This window comes from Pinus tabuliformis, chromosome 9 (genome assembly GCF_031772625.1).
Source record: "Pinus tabuliformis cultivar Carrire ecotype Pingquan chromosome 9, CPIR1, whole genome shotgun sequence".
Taxonomy (NCBI): domain Eukaryota; kingdom Viridiplantae; phylum Streptophyta; class Pinopsida; order Pinales; family Pinaceae; genus Pinus; species Pinus tabuliformis.
The window spans coordinates 758404330-758423840 of NC_142307.1; the positions used below are offsets into that span (position 1 = coordinate 758404330).

The window sequence follows — 19511 nt, forward strand, 5'->3', positions numbered from 1 at the left end:
GAATAGACCGAGATGATGTAGTGAATGGATGAATTCATGAAGCGATGAAGTACAACTGACACAGGGATGACCGACTCAAAATGGTTAATAGGCAACTGCAGATGGCCAACACAGGTTGAGACTTCCCTTAAGCATAGAACGACATGACACAAGAATGAATTGGAAACATGACTAATGAGCACCACGTGATATTTTGCAATAGCACAAGATGAATTGAGGCATGCTCCATCTGACTGGAAGAGTAACTAGATAGAGGAGTAGAGAGAATCATATGTATAGTATGGATCCTATGCAAGCTAAAACCCAACTATAAAATAATGATGCAGATAGGTTCCTTTTATGAGATAAATATATGGTTTCTGGAAACCTCTAAAAAAAATGTCTTACGAATTGAATCATCTAAGTTTGAAAAATAAAATAATATTTTTATTTAAATTAAAAATTACTTATATCTAAATAAAATAAAATAAATTACATTACCAAAATATTGATCAACACTCAATAAAAATACTCATAATTGAAATTCATTAAATAAAAATAAATTATAAATAAATAATGGAGAAATATTGATCAACACTGAATAAAAATACTCATAATTAAAATTCATTAAATAAAAATAAATCATAAATAAATAATGGAGAAAAAAAGTAAAGTAACTAACTTTACCAAAACCTTTGAATTCTTTGAATAAAAATAAATCATAAATAAATAAAAAACGATAAAATGAAGAACATAATTACAAAAATGCAAAGTATATTCAAAATATCCAAATGTTTGATACTTTTAAATATATATTATAAAATAACCTTGTTAGAATTTGGTTAAGAAACCTCTTTAATTAAGAATTGGGATTTAGAATAGAAATTTAAATTTAAATAGTTACCATTGCTGAATTTTTCCATAACTAGAGATTATTTTTTGGGAATGAACATTATGATATTGTACCATTAGTGGTTCGTCAACTTATAAGAAGGTTGATTTTTCCATTTATTTGTAATTCTTTTCTTATTAAAAATATTTTAAATAATTTTCTTTGATATTGATAAAAATTGATTATATTTGAGTGAAGTTTTATTAAATAAAATCCTATAATATATTTCAATTATTAATCAAATTTAAAATTAAATTATAGAAATATAAATTTTAAATATAAATTTATTTAAAAATATGATATATTTATCTCAAAATCATAATTCCATAAGTAGAGATTATTTTTTGGGAATGAACATTATGATATTGTACCATTAGTGGTTCGTCAACTTATAAGAAGGTTGATTTTCCCATTTATTTGTAATTCTTTTCCTATTAAAAATATTTTAAATAATTTTCTTGATATTGATAAAAATTGATTATATTTGAGTGAAGTTTTATTAAATAAAATCCTATAATATATTTCAATTATTAATCAAATTTAAAATTATTAATCAAATTTAAAATTAAATTATAGAAATATAAATTTTAAATATAAATTTATTTAAAAATATGATATATGAAAGAAGGTTTATCTCAAAATCATAATTATTTTAAAACAAAATTTAAAAACTATAAATAATTTAGCATAAAATCAAAATGAAATATAAATTAATCAAAATATAAGATAGTACCAAAACGAATAATCAAAATATGAAATAATATTAAAAAAACAAAAGAACAAGTCTGAAAGTTATTATTTTTTTTTGTTGACATTGATCATTAATTATGTAATTGTTAGTGAAATTATATTTTTACATTATTAAATTGTATTTTTAAATGCATAAATCAATTCAATATCGAAAAATCCCTATAACATTTGGATTATGCAATTTCAACAAACAAAATATGCGATTGAATCCTTTTAATTTTTCTGTTAAATTTTAGGAAAAACTAATTGGGGAAATGTACGTAATCCAATCACATACATCAATTTATCGCCTTGGAAAAAGTCTCTAGAGCACTTGGATTACACAATCTCAACAACTAAAATTTGCAATTCCATTGACTCTTTTAAAATTTTATGATATTTTGTATAAAACTGATAAGAAAATCTTTTGCTAGATTTTGGGCAAAACTGGTGGGGAAAATGTGCCTAGAATTAGTGGCTAAAAATATACACAATCAAAATTAAAATGTAAAATGTTTAAGTTGTGCACTTCAAAGAGATGCACCTAAATATTTTATGTTTTTTATTTTTTCAAAAAACTATCATTAAAATTTAGATTATAATTGTTGTCACCAATCCAGTTCATTGTCAAGGTATGAGAAAAAATGAGAGCAAAAGTGAAATTAATTGGGCTTGTTCTACAACTCAATGTGGGAGAGTAAAAAAATTACTTTTTACTATGAAAAAGAAATGTAATTTCTTCACTCCTTAATATAGAAATGAATAAAAAAAATAATTTATTTTTTACTAGGATGAAGAAATGTAATTTCTTCATTATTTAATATTTGTTCACTACCTAATATGAAGATAACAAGAAATAGTATTATTGATATTACATTTTGTGTAATTCATTTTATTTAAAACAAAAATATATTAATAACAAAAAGTATTTTACTCTCAACCATAAATAAAATGTTTCAATGTTCATATTAAATAACATAATTTTATATCTACTTTATATATAGAAAAATAAAGTAATTTAAATTAAAAAAAATCTTATATTTTTATATCTACTTTATATATAGAAAAATAAAGTAATTTAAATTAAAAAAAAAATCTTATATTTTCACTTTCCATAACTAGGAAGATGTGTTATTTATTTTATTTTTAATATGAAATTGATATATAAGATTTTAAAAATATTAATAACAAGAAAAGTTTAACATATGTTATAAATAAAGTATTTCAATAAGCAAAGAGAAAAAATATACTATTAATAGTTGCTTTCTAATCCAATGTATAAGAGATATTTGTAATTGTTTCAATGCTTAATATGGATTTGATATCTAATATTTTAGAAAATATTAATACTAAAAGTAATTAAATGTATGCATACTGGGAAAAAATATGAAGCTACATGTTTTAATATTTTAATGTGGTGTATGTGAATTATAAATAAAATATTTCAATATCAACTACATATATAGTATACCAGCTTAGATCTATCTTAACTCCAGATTTATCAAGCAGTGGGAGAGATCAATTCTCTTTTCACTCTAAAAGATGTTTGCATCTCAATAGAATTGAAGCCTAGGCAAGTACCATTAAGAATGGACTAAAAACAATATATATACTAAAATAATTTTATAATAACAAAATAAATCATTATTAATACTAATTAAATTAATATAAATTAATATTAATATTAAAAAATTATTAAATTAATGTAATAATAATAATAATAATACATATATTTAAAATAACTTTATTGATAAAATATTTATAAATTAAATTATATAATATATTATAAAACCAGAAAGTTAAAAATATAAATATAAATACTTGCAAACATATACACTCTATATATAATTTTTTTTAAGTGAATAAACGTTAATTTTATGTAAATATTCATACCATTATAATTTTATATTACTTAAATTATATTTTTATATAAAAAAATTGTTTCCTAACCTGATTTTTAAAATCTTATAAAATCATGAAAATATAATATATTAGAGGAATTTCATCACCTCCCACGCCTTCAGGACAAGAACAATCTCATCATCTCCCACGCCTTGAGCAATTAATGTTAAACCTGTTGTGTTTGATTAGGAATAGGAACACTCAAATAATCTATCCGTGATGAGGAAAATATTTCATTTTTTAATTTTCTTTTAAATATAATAATTTGAATTTGAATTTTTTTATAATAATTTAAAATTTTTAAAACTATATTTAAAATTATATTTTGAAAATAAAAAATAGCTTAATATAGTAATATTTCACGACTGATTTTCATTATTTCAGATGTGAAATAGGTAAATGGATAAATCTAAAAGAAGAACGAAAGGAAAGAATTTGTATTTTTATTTTTTGCAGGAAAGGAAAGGTTGAAAGTTGAAACGAAATGACACTACATCATGGATTGTCTAGATTATGAAGATATTCTTAATTAGTTTAAAATCATTTTCAAGGTGGATTATTTGAACAAGTTGTTCGAGGAAGAGAGACTTATCAAAACTGCGAACTTCTTGGTTAAGATTCATGACAAAAGAATAAATTTAGAGAAAAAAATTTGCAGTGATAATGGGTTGAGTCCTCGGTGCCTCAGACTTCTTGGTTTATCAAAACTGCAAACTTCTTAGTCAAGATTCATGACAAGAAATTGAATTTGTGATGGCTGAGAGAAAATAGACTTGAGGAAAAGTTTGAAATTGTGATGAACTGGGGTCCTAAATGCCTTAGACCGCGCTTGATCTTATAGACATCATTAAAATCCTTTCCTTCATTAGAGAAAAACTATATTTTATAAACCATGTTTCATGACGCTCATGCTTTTCACAAAATTATCAGATAAAACTTTAGAAAACAATTTTTATAGAACAAAAGAATCATTATATACTCTACAAGGCCACTGCCACCATCTCCGTCAGTAACAGTATTGGAATGTCAACCCAACTCCCTAGATAATTTTCCCCTGGGCAAATCACATAAGCTTGCAATGCAGTCACCTGCCAACATAATGCTGAAACATGATTGGACGATTTAATTAAAAAGTAGAGACGTGTCCAAAATGAGGTGGATATCATGGGGAGTCAACATCCCCCGCCGCCCAACCTCACTTTTCACACAGTTATAATTCTGTCATTGCTGACATAAACATTTTTAACATACTTTCTGAACAAGTTTACAAGGAGATCAGCCCCCAGGTACCCCTGTTCTTGGGTTTGAAATGATGATGTCAACCACCCAGGTTCCAACTCCAACTGGACGGTTCTCAGCATTTCACCTAAGCCATTCAGAGATCTATTTAAGCCCACCAATGTTCTTCAACTCCTCTCTTCTTTCCTCTCGATTCCATCTCAATCTCGTTAGCCTGTTTTTGCGTTCTGTCTTTACATATTCTCAGAGTCCTCATTTCTTTCAACAGGCATTGCCTCCCTCTCTATTGCATTCAGCCAGGTAATTCCTTCCTAATTTAAACATAGTTGGTATTTTGTACGGGCAATCTTCCTAGACGGTTCTGAATTTTTTGGGCTCTCAAAATTGAAGCACCATTTCGTACGATATTCTGTTTTGATGGCTTTCGGATACAAATACTTCAGTGAAACTTTTTGAGAATTTTTGAGTATATGAATTGCAGAGTGATCGATAATGACGCTGATTGAGACTCAAAGCGTGACAGACGATACGCCTCGATATGAGTGCCTTCTGTTTGGTGAGCATCAAACTTTTGTTTTTGTGTTTGTTTTTTACATTTTCCCCTTTTCAATGGGTATTAAACTACGGCTGTATGCATTCATTTATGATTACAATATGCTGTTTTAGATATGGATGACACATTATATCCCTTAAATTCCGGACTTAATGCAGCATGTACCAAGAAGACGTAGTCTTTAACGCGACTTTTTGAAAGCCTTTCCGGCGATTTTTTCCGGTGAAAATCCGGCAGTGATTTATCGGAATCCAAGTTTGATAGCTAATTTCTGCACAATGAAAGCGTCCCAGGGGTTTTCCAGGGTGCTGAATCCGAATATGCAGTTAAAAAACCATTTTAACTGCAAAAAATCATGATTTCATCTCAATTTCTTCCGCCGGATTCCGTCACCGGAATCTCAAAAAGTCGCATTATAGACAACTACGTACCAAGAACACCGAAGGTAATCTCGTAACTCTGAAACAATATGTGATTTTAGTGTATTTTAGATTTTATTGTGAACCCAGGTCTGAAATGCAACCCGCACCCTTAAGGTTGCATATTTAGAGTTCCAATATTTAATTCCTTGCAAATTACATGAGCTCCCTGGATGCATCTCCAACTTTGCAACTTGAACGTGATCAGACCCAGATTCCATGGCTCTGGGCTTAATTTTCATATTCAATACAATACAATTGGTGTATTGTCTATATTCAATGCACTATTGCACACACTGAGAGTTGGATCATCCCACCACTACTGGGGTTGTTAATGCAAATAAGATTTCTGCTTTGGCATTGAGGGAACTTTAGAGATTTGAATTGTGTGCACGGCCTAGTTGTTGTTCAACAGATTATATGATTCAAAAGCTCGGAGTTGAAGAGAGCAGAGCCCGAGAGTATAACAAAATGCTGTTTGAAACTTATGGAACAAGCATGGCTGGACTCAAGGTAAGCATTCAATCCGTTCTGTTTCATGTAATTCAGCATTGTATTTCAACTTTCAAGGTTAAAATGACTGGTTTTGGCACTGGGAACCCTCTATAGCTGATTGCTGAGGAAGTATGCAACTCTGTGAACTGTAATAGCTTTAGCAAGTAGTTTAAGAGTGGAGTTATGAGCTGCTTTCAATAAGATTGTGCTTCCTGAAATGACTGCAGAACATCTGAGATATCCTATCCATAATTACTCCATGGGTTTCTATGATTTAACACAAAGAAATTGATCGACCGGGCACCACTCTGCCATGGGACCATTTGCAAATTTATAAGACCGAAACCCTGTTTCTCATATGTGGCGTTTAAGCCTCAGGGATCTCTCTTCTTGCCCCACTGATGATGATGTTCTAGATGTCTTTATTTAACAGTTACTACCTATATCAATTTGTAATATATGGCAATTATGGACTTATGTTCAACCTCATGGCTGAGAATAGCGACTGAATTGGGATCCTCTTTCTCGACTTTCATGTTCATGAATTCATTAGTTATATTTTCCCAATTTCTATGATCTATGCAGGCAGTTGGCTATGAATTTGACCATGACGAGTACCACAGGTACCTAAGAAATCTAGTATCTTCTGGGTGTGAATTTACAGCTATCTAATATTTCGACTTTCATTGTTTAGACTGTTTGGAATACCATTGATTGTTTTTGGCCTTAAAGACTATCCTGCTTCACTCACTTGAAACAAATATTTCTTATACAGTTTTGTGCACGGAAGATTGCCATATGAGAATCTTAAACCAGATCCTGTGCTGAAGAATTTGTTATTAAGCATGCCTCAGCGGAAAATTGTAAGATCATATGGATCCCTTCAAATTCTATATGTTGAAGTCCTAGGCTTTTTTTTGGGAAATTTATAAGCATGTTGCTCAACTCTTTTGCAACTATATGTTATGCAATACAGGTATTTACAAACGGTGACAAAGTACATGCTGCAAAGGTCCTTAAGGGGTTGGGGTTGCAAGATTGCTTTGAAGGCATAATATGCTTTGAGACACTTAATCCTCCTTCAGAAGTTACTGAAAGCAATAATGAAGGGGATGTGTCCACTGATAACTCCACAATCCCGAAGACACCCATAATTTGCAAGCCCTCAAAAGAGGCCATGGATCAAGCTATTCGCCTTGCAAATGCTGATCCACAAAGAACGGTATGGCGCTAAAAATTTGATGGCCATTTTCCTTCAGCTATCAATTTCTGATGAAAATGAATCATCTAATACATTAGAAAGCGATACAGATTACATTACGATTAACACATCCAGGTACCATAGAAAGTTTATAGAGAATTCCCCTTGGTACTCAACCAAGGAGGCGTACCATCGCTGCTTTTGCCCGAGTGTGAGGGGTATCATTTCAACAGTGGCTATTGCAAGAGTTGCGTCTAAATCTATTATGTTTCCCCGCAGATTTTCTTTGATGACAGTCGCCGCAATATAGCCGCAGGAAAGCGTGCAGGCCTCTATACTGTATTGGTAGGACCATATAATTCTAAAAGTGATATGATGGTTTTCCAAAAGTGCATATTTGGTCGAATCTTCATCTAATTTTAACATTGTCTTTCACTGTCAATAGGTGGGCACTTCAGTCCGAACAGAGGGAGCAGATTTTGCACTCGAATGCATTCACAACATTACAGAAGCCCTGCCTGCGATATGGTAAGAAGAGGATGCAGAGAGCTCCAAAAATGTTGTGCCTTCCATGGAAATTATTGAAAATGTGGTCATTGCATAAGCCATAGTCTGAATGAGGGAATGGGGCGTTTGCTTCTGCTTGAGGAAACTCCTATTCTCTGTAATCTTGAGTTTTTGTCTCTCCCCAAAAGAAAATAAATCCTATTGTGTCTAATAAGTGTGAATGTGACCTGGTGAATCCTTTACGGGACGCTGTAATGTCCATTCCAAACAGGTTGAGATCAAATCCAGGAATAATATGCTTATTTGGAACAATATCTTTTCCTTTATGATGAGATGCGATGCCATCTTAATTTTCCACCTTTTTGCTTTTCATTTGAAAGAGCTCCGTATTAGTATTATATCCAAATGAACAGGAACAAACTCTTTTTCCTTATTACACTCCGTGTTATTCACAAGAAGAATTAAGAAATACTCAACGTAGTCAGGACAACCAGTATAAAGGTGATTTCTAATCGAACATCATGTTACAATAAAATTTGAATCTGAAAAAGATTATCATTAAACCCTCTTAACCACGAAAGGTAAATTCAATTGACAAACTTTAATATTTCTTTTTTATGGCTTTAAGTTATTAGAGATATTCATGAGTTACAATCTTTTGTCTTTTTCTAGGAGATTAAAATGTTATAATCATATAAATATAAATTCAATAACGAATAAGTACTCATAACATCAAAATACTACTTTATAATATATTTCACAATATTAAAATAAAAATAAAAAACATAAAAATTTATTAATTATAATTTTATCTTAAATAATAATAATAATTATAAAATAAATTAATATATAAATTAAACATATATACATTTCAAAAACATGTAACAAAATTCTTAAAATTCTTATTTTAAACATGTAACAAAATTTTTAAAATTCTTATTTTTTTTGTTTTTTTATTTTTCTCTGGATATTAGGGTATTGAACTAAGGCTGCATGTATTCATTTCTGATTCCAATCTGTTGTTTTAGATTTGTATTCAACACATTATATTCCTCAAGTTCCGGACTTGCTAAAGGGGTAAGTCTGAAACAGTACCAAATTTTAGTGTATTTTTTGGAATATTAATGTTTAAATTTTAGTGTGGATCGAAATGCACCGTTAAGGTTGGATATTTAGAGTTTTAATATTTAATTTTGTTAGGATCAGAGAGTACCAAGAGATAGTGGTGTTTAAAGGAATTATTGTTTGATCTCATTAGCTAACAAGACGATTTCACATTTCTAGCTTTTTAAATAAGCTACAGTATAAATATTATGGGTAAAACCATAAATACTTATATACCTGGAATCAGAAACCACTAATAATTTGATCCTCGAACAACAAAAATTCCTTGCCAATTGCCTGAGCTCCCTACATGCATCTCCAACTTTGCAATTTGAAGGTGATCAGACCCGATTGCAATGTTCTGAGCTTAATTTTCATATTCAATACAATTTTCATTGTCTATATTCAATGCAGTAAGAAGAGTTGGATCATCCCACCCCTACTGGGGTTGTGAATGCAAATAAGATTTCTGTTTTGGCATTGAAGGAACTTTAGAGGTTTGAATTGTGTGCACGGCCTAATTGGTGTATAACAGATTATATGATTCAAAAGCTCGGGGTTGAAGAGAGCAGAGTCGGAGACTATAACAAAAAACTGTATGAGAATTATGGGACAACCATGGCTGGACTTAAGGTAAGCATTTAATCCCTTTTGTTTCATGTAATTCAGCATTGTATTTCAACTTTTAATGTTAAAATCACTGGTTTTTGGCACTGGGGACCTTTCGTAGCTGATTGCTGAGGACTTACGCAACCCTGTGAATTGTAATAGTTTTAGCAAGTAGCTCAAGAGGAGTTATGAGCTGCTTTCAATAAGATCATGCTTCCTGAAATGACTGCAGAACATCTGAGATATGCTATCCATAATTAATCCGTGGGTTTCTATGGTTTAACCCAAGGAAATTGATCCACTGATCACCACTCTGCCAAGGCACCTTTTGCAAATTTATAAAACCGAAACCCTGTTTCTCATCTGTAACGTTTAAGCCGCAGGGATTTCTCTTCTTGGCCCACTGATAATGTTCTAGATGTCCTTTTACTTAACAGTTACTATCCATATCAATTTCTAATATATGGCAATTATGGACTTATGTTCAACCTCGTGGTTGAGAATAGCAACTGAATTGGGATCCTCTTTCTCGACTTTCATGTTCATGAATTCATTAGCTATATCTTACTAATTTCTGTATCTGTTCAGGCTCAGGGTTATAAATTTGACTATGACGATTACCACAGGTAATTAAGAAATCTTATGTCTTCTGGCTGGTGAATTTACAGCTATTTAATGTTTCAACATTCAAAAAAGTCGAATAAACATTCATTGTTTGGAATACCATTGATTGCTTTTAGCCTGAAACGCTATCCTTCTTCACTCACTCTAAACAAATATTTCTTGTACAGTTTTGTACATGGAAGATTACCATATGAAAATCTTAAAGCAGATGCTGTTCTGAAGAACATGCTTAATAGCATGCCTCAAAGGAAATTTGTAAGATCATTAGATCCCTTCAAATTCTTTATGTCATGATAACACATGATTAAGTCCTAGACTTTTTTTGGAAATTTATAAGCATGCTGCTTAACTGTTTTGCGACTATGTTATGTAATACAGGTATTTACAAACAGAGACAAAATTCATACTGAAAAGGTCCTTAACAGGCTAGACATAGAAGATTGCTTTGAAGACATAATATGGTTTGAGACACTTCATCGTCCTACACAAACAACTGAAAGCAATAATGAATGGGATGCGTCCATTGATAACTCTACATTCCGCAGGGCACCCATAATTTGCAAGCCCTCAAAAGAGGCCATGAATCAGGTTATTATTATTGCAAATGCTGATCCACAAAGAACGGTATGGCCCTAAAAACTTTGACGGTCATTTTCCTTCAGCTATCCATTTTTCATAAAAATGAACAATATAATACAGTAGAAAACAATATAGATCTACGTTACGATTAATACATCCTGGTACCATAGGAAGTTTATATCGAATCCCCCTTCGCAAACAACCAAGAAAAGGTAGCATCGCTGCTTTGACCCCAGTGCGAGGGTTGTCATTTCAACAGTGTTAATTGCACAAGAGTTGCGTCTAAATCTATTATGTTTCCCCGCAGCTTTTCTTTGATGACAGTCGCAGAAATATAGCCGCAGGAAGGCACACAGGCCTCCATATGACCATATAATTCTGAAAGTGATATGATGCTTTTGTAGAAAGGTATAATTTTTCGAATCTTCATCTAATTTTAACATTATCTTTCACTGTTAACAGGTAGGCACTTCGGTCCGAACTGAGGGTGCAGATTTTGCACTTGAATGTATACGCAACATTAGAGAAGCACTCCCTGAGATATGGGAAGAAGATGACGCAACATTAGAGAAGCACAGCCTGAGATATGGGAAGAAGATGACGCAGAGAGCTCCACAAATGTTGTGCGTTCAAGAGAAGCTATTGAAAATGTTGTTATGCATATGCCATTGTCGGAATGAGAGAATGGCGGACTAGAGCGTTTATTGAAAATGTTGTCATTGCATAAGCCATACTCTGAATGAGAGAATGGGGACTAGAGTGTTTCTAAACGAAATCCCCATCTTTTGTCATTTTAAGTTTGTATAAGCTTATTGTTAGATTTAAACAAATACGTAATCTTTTTGTCATTTTAAGTTTGTATAAGCTTATTGTTAGATTTAAACAAATACGTAATTTCACTGTAGATATATACAATCTAACTTCATTAATAGGCTTATGGCATATAAAATATTAGTTGCCATGCAATGGTATCTTAATTTTTAACCTCTTAGTTTTTCATTTGAAAAAGCTCCATTTTAGTATTATACCCATGTGACAAAAACAAAATTAAACATCTCTTTCTTGTAACCATTAGGTTGTTAAAGCTATTTATAGTTTACAATACTTTGTCTTTTTTGTGATTATATTCTAGCCTAGATACATCTTAAACCCATATTTATCAAGTGTCAAGAGGGATCAAATCTCTGGAGGTGCAAACTTTGATTTTGAGTGCAAAACTTGAGGAAATATTTGTACCTTAAGAGATTTGGTCCCTCTCGGCACTTGATAGATCTAGAGTTAAGATAGATCTACGTTGTTTATATAATATCTAATACTTTGTCTTTTTTGTGATTATATACCGGCCTAGATACATCTTAAACCCAGTCACAAACTTAAACATCTCTTTCTTGTAACCATTAGGTTGTTAAAGTTATTTATAGGTTACAATACTTTGTCTTTTTTGTGATTATATACTAGCCTAGATACATAACAATTTAAAACTTTGAAACGGGAACTATAAACTTAAAACGAGAACTCTGGCAAAAAAATGTCCAAAAAACATCAAAAACAGTGCTAAAAACGAAAAGTGTGTATTCTGGAACGACGGTTTTTTTTTTAGAGACAATTTTGAACATGTTTTAAAAATGGCAGTGAAAACGAAATTTTCGTGCAAAATACAGCTTGCAAACGAAAAAGTGATTATCTTGGAACGATGATTTTTTTTTTTAGGGTCAATCTTCAAAATTTTAAAATATGCTAGTAAAATGATCCAACAACATAAAAATGACACATAACTTCTCATTTAACACCATATGGAAATCAAAAATTTTATTTCAAGATACGATGCATACATAAGTTAGATAAACTGTCTTAAACAATTATTCAAAATCACTCATATTTTCTTGCACCATCAGAATTCACATCTTCAGATGAGTGACTGGATGCTGACGAAAATGTTCCATATTCTTCTCTTTCATCAACTAGTGCCCCATCTGAGTCCACATGCATGCCCATCAGTTCAGGTTTCAAAATTCTTCTAGATTTACGACTAGTTTCAGCAGATTCCCATCTCAACACTGTTCCTTCTGGTAACAACCTTTTCAGAATCTTTATCGTCTTGAAGCGAAGAGTTCCTCTCTTTGTTAATTGAATTCATCAACAAGTATGTCAACATCCTCCAATATTAATATGTCTGTGTGGCGACGATTTATATTCGTACCCTTTCTTTTTCTCTTTCCACCATTTCTTTTGTCAACTACCATCTCTGGCTTATACACACCATTGAATGGATGTTTATTTGTGGCATACCAATGTACTTCAACACTTGTAACATCCTCATTTTCTGTAAAGACCTTTATAACTTTAGCAACCCAGAATGGATAGCCATTGGGATCTCCATCTGTTAGCACTGCGATCATGCAACCCTTCTTAATATCCTGTACTAAACCCCTATAAAGGTCTTCCATGGCTTCACATTGTGCACGATATCTTTTGGAACCAATATACATCTCTCTTTCCTCTCCCTGTGAAGAATTAATAATACCTTGAAATTGTTGTTATTCAACAATGTTTATTTCCTCATGTGCATTCGACACATTTTGTGGCCAAATAAATGGATTTTTCAAAGGTATATCTTCATTTGTTGTTGTTGAAATGATATCACTTTGATTATTGAAAAATGACTCCCACCAAACTGAATCAACAATGTCAAAGTACTCATATGTATATCTAATACATTTTTTAATTTCTTCTAGGCAATCAGAATAATTTATATCTCTATTTTGTCTGCGTGCATTATGAACTTCACCAACTGATTGTAATAACAATATTTTTGATGCAAATATTGGATGATCTGGAATGAACTTCAAAAATTGCAAACCTGATGACGGTGCCCATTCTACAGTAGTTGAATACTTCTTGCCCCATATTAGTGTTTTCCCATCAATTTTTTTGATACGAAATTGATGTTGGAAGCTAATGTCATTAAGTTGTTCAATGCATTTCCCCTCACCATATGATCCCATAATAAACCTTCGAACGTCAACAGTTTCTTCCAACACATCAAAAGTAGGCTCTAGCATGTACGATTTCTTAATACATTCAATTAATGATGGCAAGCTCCCAACTTCCTTCCTCCACAATGTGACCAAAAAATCACTGAACATCTGATCAATATGGTCATGAGTGTGCCCAACAAGAAGGAAACCAACCTTTACCTTCTGACAAATTCTCAATTCAACAAGCATGTTTAGATATCCAGAAACAACCTTATTTTTGTTTTCACGGCAAGTGTTGTCCAATTGTAGATACAAAACTTCAGGAAGATTACCAAACCAATGAGAAAGCACATCATGAATTATGGTTATGGTTAGATTTGCATCATTATGAATATTTGGAGCTGTGAAGTACACCTTTGGCAACATTTTCCCATTGAATGCCATACAACCAACCAAGTGATACTGAATAAAATTTTCCAACTGTAAATTTTTGGGTGTGCGAACAAAATGTGGTAAAATTGTTTTCTTCTAGTCCATACCATCAATTATCAAACCCAAATATTTATTCGGATTATCATAACACTTCTTTCGATACTTGTACAACTTTTTCCTTCCATTTGTTTGTTGTTTGCGATGCTCCTGAAGTTCTTTGACAATTGAATCTACACAACATAAAAGAAAGCCATTAAGAAATATGTTTTCATACTTGATGAATATATAATTTTAAAAGTTAAATTTATGAATGCTTACCTCTTTCTGACCCTTCACATTTGTCCTTTTCTTATTTAAGAGAAGCACATGTACTGCAAATCTCCATCCTTGTCTTCTTAGGAATACATCCATTATTGAATTCTTTCTTCCATACTTTCACAAAATATTGATATGTAATAAAACGGCCATGTCCCTCAACACCTTCTGCATATTCTTTGTATAAGTTGTAGATTTCTCGTCTTGAAAAATTATCTGGAATATGTATTGTCTCTCTATTTGGCATACACTCTCCATGCTTTGAAAAGAAATCTTTCATCCATGATATTGCAATATTTGATAATGGCCCAAATTGTCTTTTATGACGTACTTCAGAATAAAATGTGGAATCCTTTTTCAAATTTTCTTGAATTCTCGATAGACGAAAATTCCCAGTCGAATGAAACTTTTTGAAAGCTTTTCTACGAATAAATAAATTCCTCATATGATAATCATAACCTGACAATATAGATTGCATGCACTCAACTAAATATGAATTTTGCATGCTTTTATTCATTGACAAATATCTCTTCTTGCTCTCTAATGCAAATTTGAAATCCATATGTTTCAAGCAATCTTTTTGGAAACATTCACTTGAAATGAGTGCGCTGATAAAACTTCGTCTCATCAGATATTCTGCTCTACCCCTTGTATAACAAGAAAATCTTGCATTGATACGAAAAGGTCTGCTCCTACTCCTCGATACAATATTTCTTGGCAACATATCCATCATTAGATCATCATTTGTATAATGATTTTCATCATTAGTAAGAGGAATGTTATCCACACTATGATCAGCTATGCTTTTCAAATACTGACTTGGAGGATATTCTTCATCTTCCCCTTTTTCAGTGCTACTGTCATAGTCCTTAGAATTTAGACTCAATAGAAAATTTGACTCGATGTTTATTGGATATTCTTCTTCATGTGCATTTTCAGTGCTTCTCTCATAGTCCATAGAATTAGGACTAAGTGCATCATCCTGTCCTTCATCACTGCTACCTTTATACTCATTAGAATTAGGACTAAGTGCATCATCCTCTCCTTCATCACTGCTTCTGTCATAGTCCTTAGAATTAGGACTAACTGGACACTGTGACACTCCATACTTTTGAAATTCATCATCCCGCTCTTCATCAAAGCTGCTTTGATAGTCCTTAGAATTAGGATTAAGTGGACACCGTGACACTCCATTCTTTTGAAATTCATCATCCCGCTCTTCATCACTACTGTTGTCATAGTCCTTAGAATTAGGACTAACTGGACACTGTGACTCTCCATACTTTTGAAATTCATCATCCCACTCTTCATTAAAGCTGCTCTCATAGTCCTTAGAATTAGGACTAAGTGGACACCGTGACACTCCATTCTTTTGAAATTCATCATCCAGCTCTTCATCACTGTTGCTGTCATAGTCCTTAGAATTAGGACTAACTGGACACCGTGACACTCCATAATTTTGAAATTCATCATCCCGTTCTTCATCAAAGCTGCTCTCATAGTCTTTAGAATTAGGACTAACTGGACACCGTGACACTCCATACTTTTGAAATTCATCATCATTCTCTTCATCACTGCTGCTCTCATAGTCCTTAGAATTATGACTAAGTGGACACTTTGACACTCCATTCTTTTGAAATTTGTTATCGCACTCTTCATCACTGCTGCTCTCATAGTCCTTAGAATTAGGACTAAGTGGACACCGAGACATTCCATTCTTTTGAAATTCATTATCATGCTCTTCAACATTGTTGCTCTCATAGTCCTTAGAATTAGGACTAAGTAGACACTGTGACACTCCATTCTTTTTAACTTCACCATCATGTTCTTCATCACTGTTTCTCTCATAGTCCTTAGAATTAGGACTAAGTGGACACCGTGACACTCCATTCTTTTGAAATTTGTCATCAAGCTCATTATCACTGCTGCTTTCATAGTCCTTCGAATTTGGACTAAGTGGAATCTGTGACTATTTATTTGAAATTCTCCATCCCTTCTTTCATCAGTGCTGCTCTCATAGTCCTTAGGATCAGGACTAAGTGGAAGAATTGACTTTCTATTCATAGTGGAAGAATTCCCGCTATATTCATCCCTATGAATAGAGTTGTTACGCGATGAAGTTGTTGATGCTGTATAAATCGAAACTTCACTATCAGGACAATCCATTCCTTTCAAATAAAAGATGTTGAATGATACAAATGGAGAGTCTCCTAAAGATATTATATAGCTTAGAGAATAAAATTTTCTCTCCAAAAATTTTCCTCCCAAAAAGTTTCACGAAAATATTTCCCTCTAAAAAGTTTGTGAGATTTATTTCTCTTCATTATTTTATTCTACAATTTAATGAAAAATGAAAACTAAATTTTTTTATGAAATAAATCATTAAAGTTAAAATTGTAAACTACAACTTCTACCTAAATTATTTTAATAGTCAAAGTATATAATATTTACTAAATAATTGGATGTTTTTTTAATTTTTATAATACATTTTGAAACAAATTAATCCCACATTCACCCCGCTGTAAAAAAATTCCATAATATTCGCTTTATCATATTTTCCTTAAAAAATTTTAAAACTAATTAATCTCGCATTCACTGTACGGTAAAACATCTCCGTAATTTCACCTATATACTAAATTCCATTATCACTATTACTCACATTACATCAAGGTTTTCTGAGGTTCGCTGAAATACTTGGAGCAAATTTGTGGAGCAGCTACATTGATATCAACAACATATTCAACGAAGAATTCTCATAATTGAAAGGCCAGTTAATTTTTTTTTTTTTGAAAATTTTCATATTAAATTAGTTTAATGAAGTAGATTTTTTTTTTAAGAATAATAATTTTTGTCAGCCAAATTAACCAATACTTCCATCGTGAGCATGGTGGGCCCAGCTAAGCTGGGCACCCCCATCCCGCAATCAACTAGCCACACACCCCCTCAGCACACCCTATCGGCCCTCTCCCTAAACACCTGCACCCTGTCCGCCCGCCCACTCCACCACCCCCTGCCCCCTACCCCCTCAACCCCCCACTCTCCCCTACCCCACTCCCCAATCAAACGTCCACGCCACCCTTACCCCTACCTCCTTCACCCCCCACACTGCCCCTAACACCCCCTACCCCACTCCGCAATCGGACGGCCACCCCACCCTTACCCCTACCTCCTTCCCCCCCATCCCCCTCACCACACTCAGCAATCAGACGACCACTCCACCCCTTGCACCTACCCCCTCGCCCATGCCTCGCCTCCCCTACTCGCTACATTGTCCCCCCCAACTGCCCCCTTACCTGCTACACACCCCCCTCGCCAACTCCCCCCCCCCCGCACACTACGCACCCTCCTTGCCCAACCTTCCCCCCCAACACCTCCTCACCCACCCCTCCTACCCCTTACCGCCTACCCTCACCTACCCCTCCCCACCCCTACCCCCGTCCACCCCACCTACCTCTCCCCTCATCCCACCCACCTGGCGTCCACCCCTCCCTACCCCTACCCCCACTCACCCCACCCGACCTACCCCCTCCCTCATCCCACCCCGCCCACCCCGCCCCGCCCCGCCCCGCCCTCTGCCCCCGCCCTGCGCCACCCTGGTGGCCTGCTCGCCCGCCTAGGGTGGCCGTCTGATTCCCGGAAGACCACCTGGGTGGGCGAGCGGGCTGCCGGGGTGGTGCGGGGAAGGGGCGGAGAGTGAGGGAGGGGTAGGGAGGGGTGGGCGAGAGTGGTGGTGGCGGGTGAGGTGGGGTGGCGGGAAGGGCATGAGTAGGGGTGGATAGGGCAGGGAGGGGACGGCTGGAGTTGTGTGGGCGAGGATAGGGGTAGCCGAGGGAGGAGGGGGCGAGTGCGCAAGGAAGGGAGGAGGGACAGGTGTGGTGGGGTGGGAAGGTGAGGTGATATGAGGGGTGGATGGGTGTGGTGGGGTAAGGTGGGTGACGGAGTGGGGGCGGAGCGAGGTTGAGCGAGGGAGAGTGATCAGGTGCTCATGTCCTAAGTGTCATAAAATGCTCAAAATTTGAAGTACTTAGAACTGGTTCAAAGTTGAATGACTGGAAAGTGCTCGTCTTCCTAATTCTGGCGCCACAAACGGTTCGAAAAATGGTCGCCATATGAGGAAGTTATGGCAAAATGAAGAATTTGTCCATAACATTAGAAATTTTAATTTTTCAAAAAATATTTAAAAAGGAATATTCCGCCTGGCACGAAATCCGAGGCAAACACAAAACATTAAATGTAACTGCAGTTAAGTTGGCGGAATTTTGGCAGGAGCGCCAAATTTGGCGGACCCGCCATAATTGGCAGAGCTATCTGGAGTTAACTAAAGTTAGCTAGAGTTTTTCTAGGGGCAAACTGGAGAAACTTTAAATGGCCATAACTTTGGCTAGGAAAGTAGGTTTTGGATGAATTTTTTTTTTTATTTTGGGTATTTTCGACCTTCTGAAGCCATTGGTGTAGGTCTTACAACCATCTTAGGTCATTTGCAGAGGTTTTGGAGCCGTGAAATTTCTAAGAGCCACTAGGGCCCAGTTTTGTGAAGACTGTATAGGGTTGCAGGTATCCATTGGAGGTGATCCAATAGTCAATCCTGAAGGATTCAAGTGTTATGAATCCATTTTTACCATCTATTTCTCCTGTATATGCTTCTATTCAGCTATATTTTCAATTTGATCATTTAATAAAAACAAGGACAAGCCCGGTTGGGAGATTTGGACCCAACAGACGTAGCCCTGTAGGGGCTGAACTGCTTTATCAACTTCTTTTGCATTTGTGGTTGATTTATTTTGCAGATCAAATTTGTTTTAATGTGTTAAACAGTAAAAGGAAATAACTCTGTTATGCTTAAATGGGTCATGAACAGCTGAAAATTTCATGTGTTTTCTTTCTGCAAGACATGGAAATCTTTTAAACATGTTTAATTCTGAATTGAATACCTTGCAAACAAATTTCAAGTAGT

General features: G+C 34.1%; 2 protein-coding genes across 2 annotated transcripts; both read left to right on the top strand.

The window, feature by feature from the left end:
* Window positions 1-5733: 5733 nt before the first annotated feature.
* On the top strand, window positions 5734-8348 carry LOC149150933 (uncharacterized protein C24B11.05-like). Its single transcript, XM_089438187.1, has 6 exons — window positions 5734-6226; window positions 6794-6831; window positions 6984-7071; window positions 7185-7430; window positions 7689-7754; window positions 7855-8348. Exons 1-6 carry the CDS (start codon window positions 6134-6136, stop codon window positions 7939-7941), a joined length of 618 nt encoding a protein of 205 aa, XP_089294313.1. The 5' UTR covers window positions 5734-6133; the 3' UTR covers window positions 7942-8348.
* A 990-nt stretch (window positions 8349-9338) lies between these two features.
* On the top strand, window positions 9339-11669 carry LOC149150934 (uncharacterized). The gene is made up of 5 exons (XM_089438186.1): window positions 9339-9653; window positions 10218-10255; window positions 10421-10508; window positions 10632-10877; window positions 11295-11669. The coding sequence occupies exons 1-5, from the start codon at window positions 9561-9563 to the stop codon at window positions 11526-11528; spliced, it is 699 nt and encodes a 232-aa protein (XP_089294312.1). The 5' UTR covers window positions 9339-9560; the 3' UTR covers window positions 11529-11669.
* Window positions 11670-19511: the final 7842 nt, after the last annotated feature.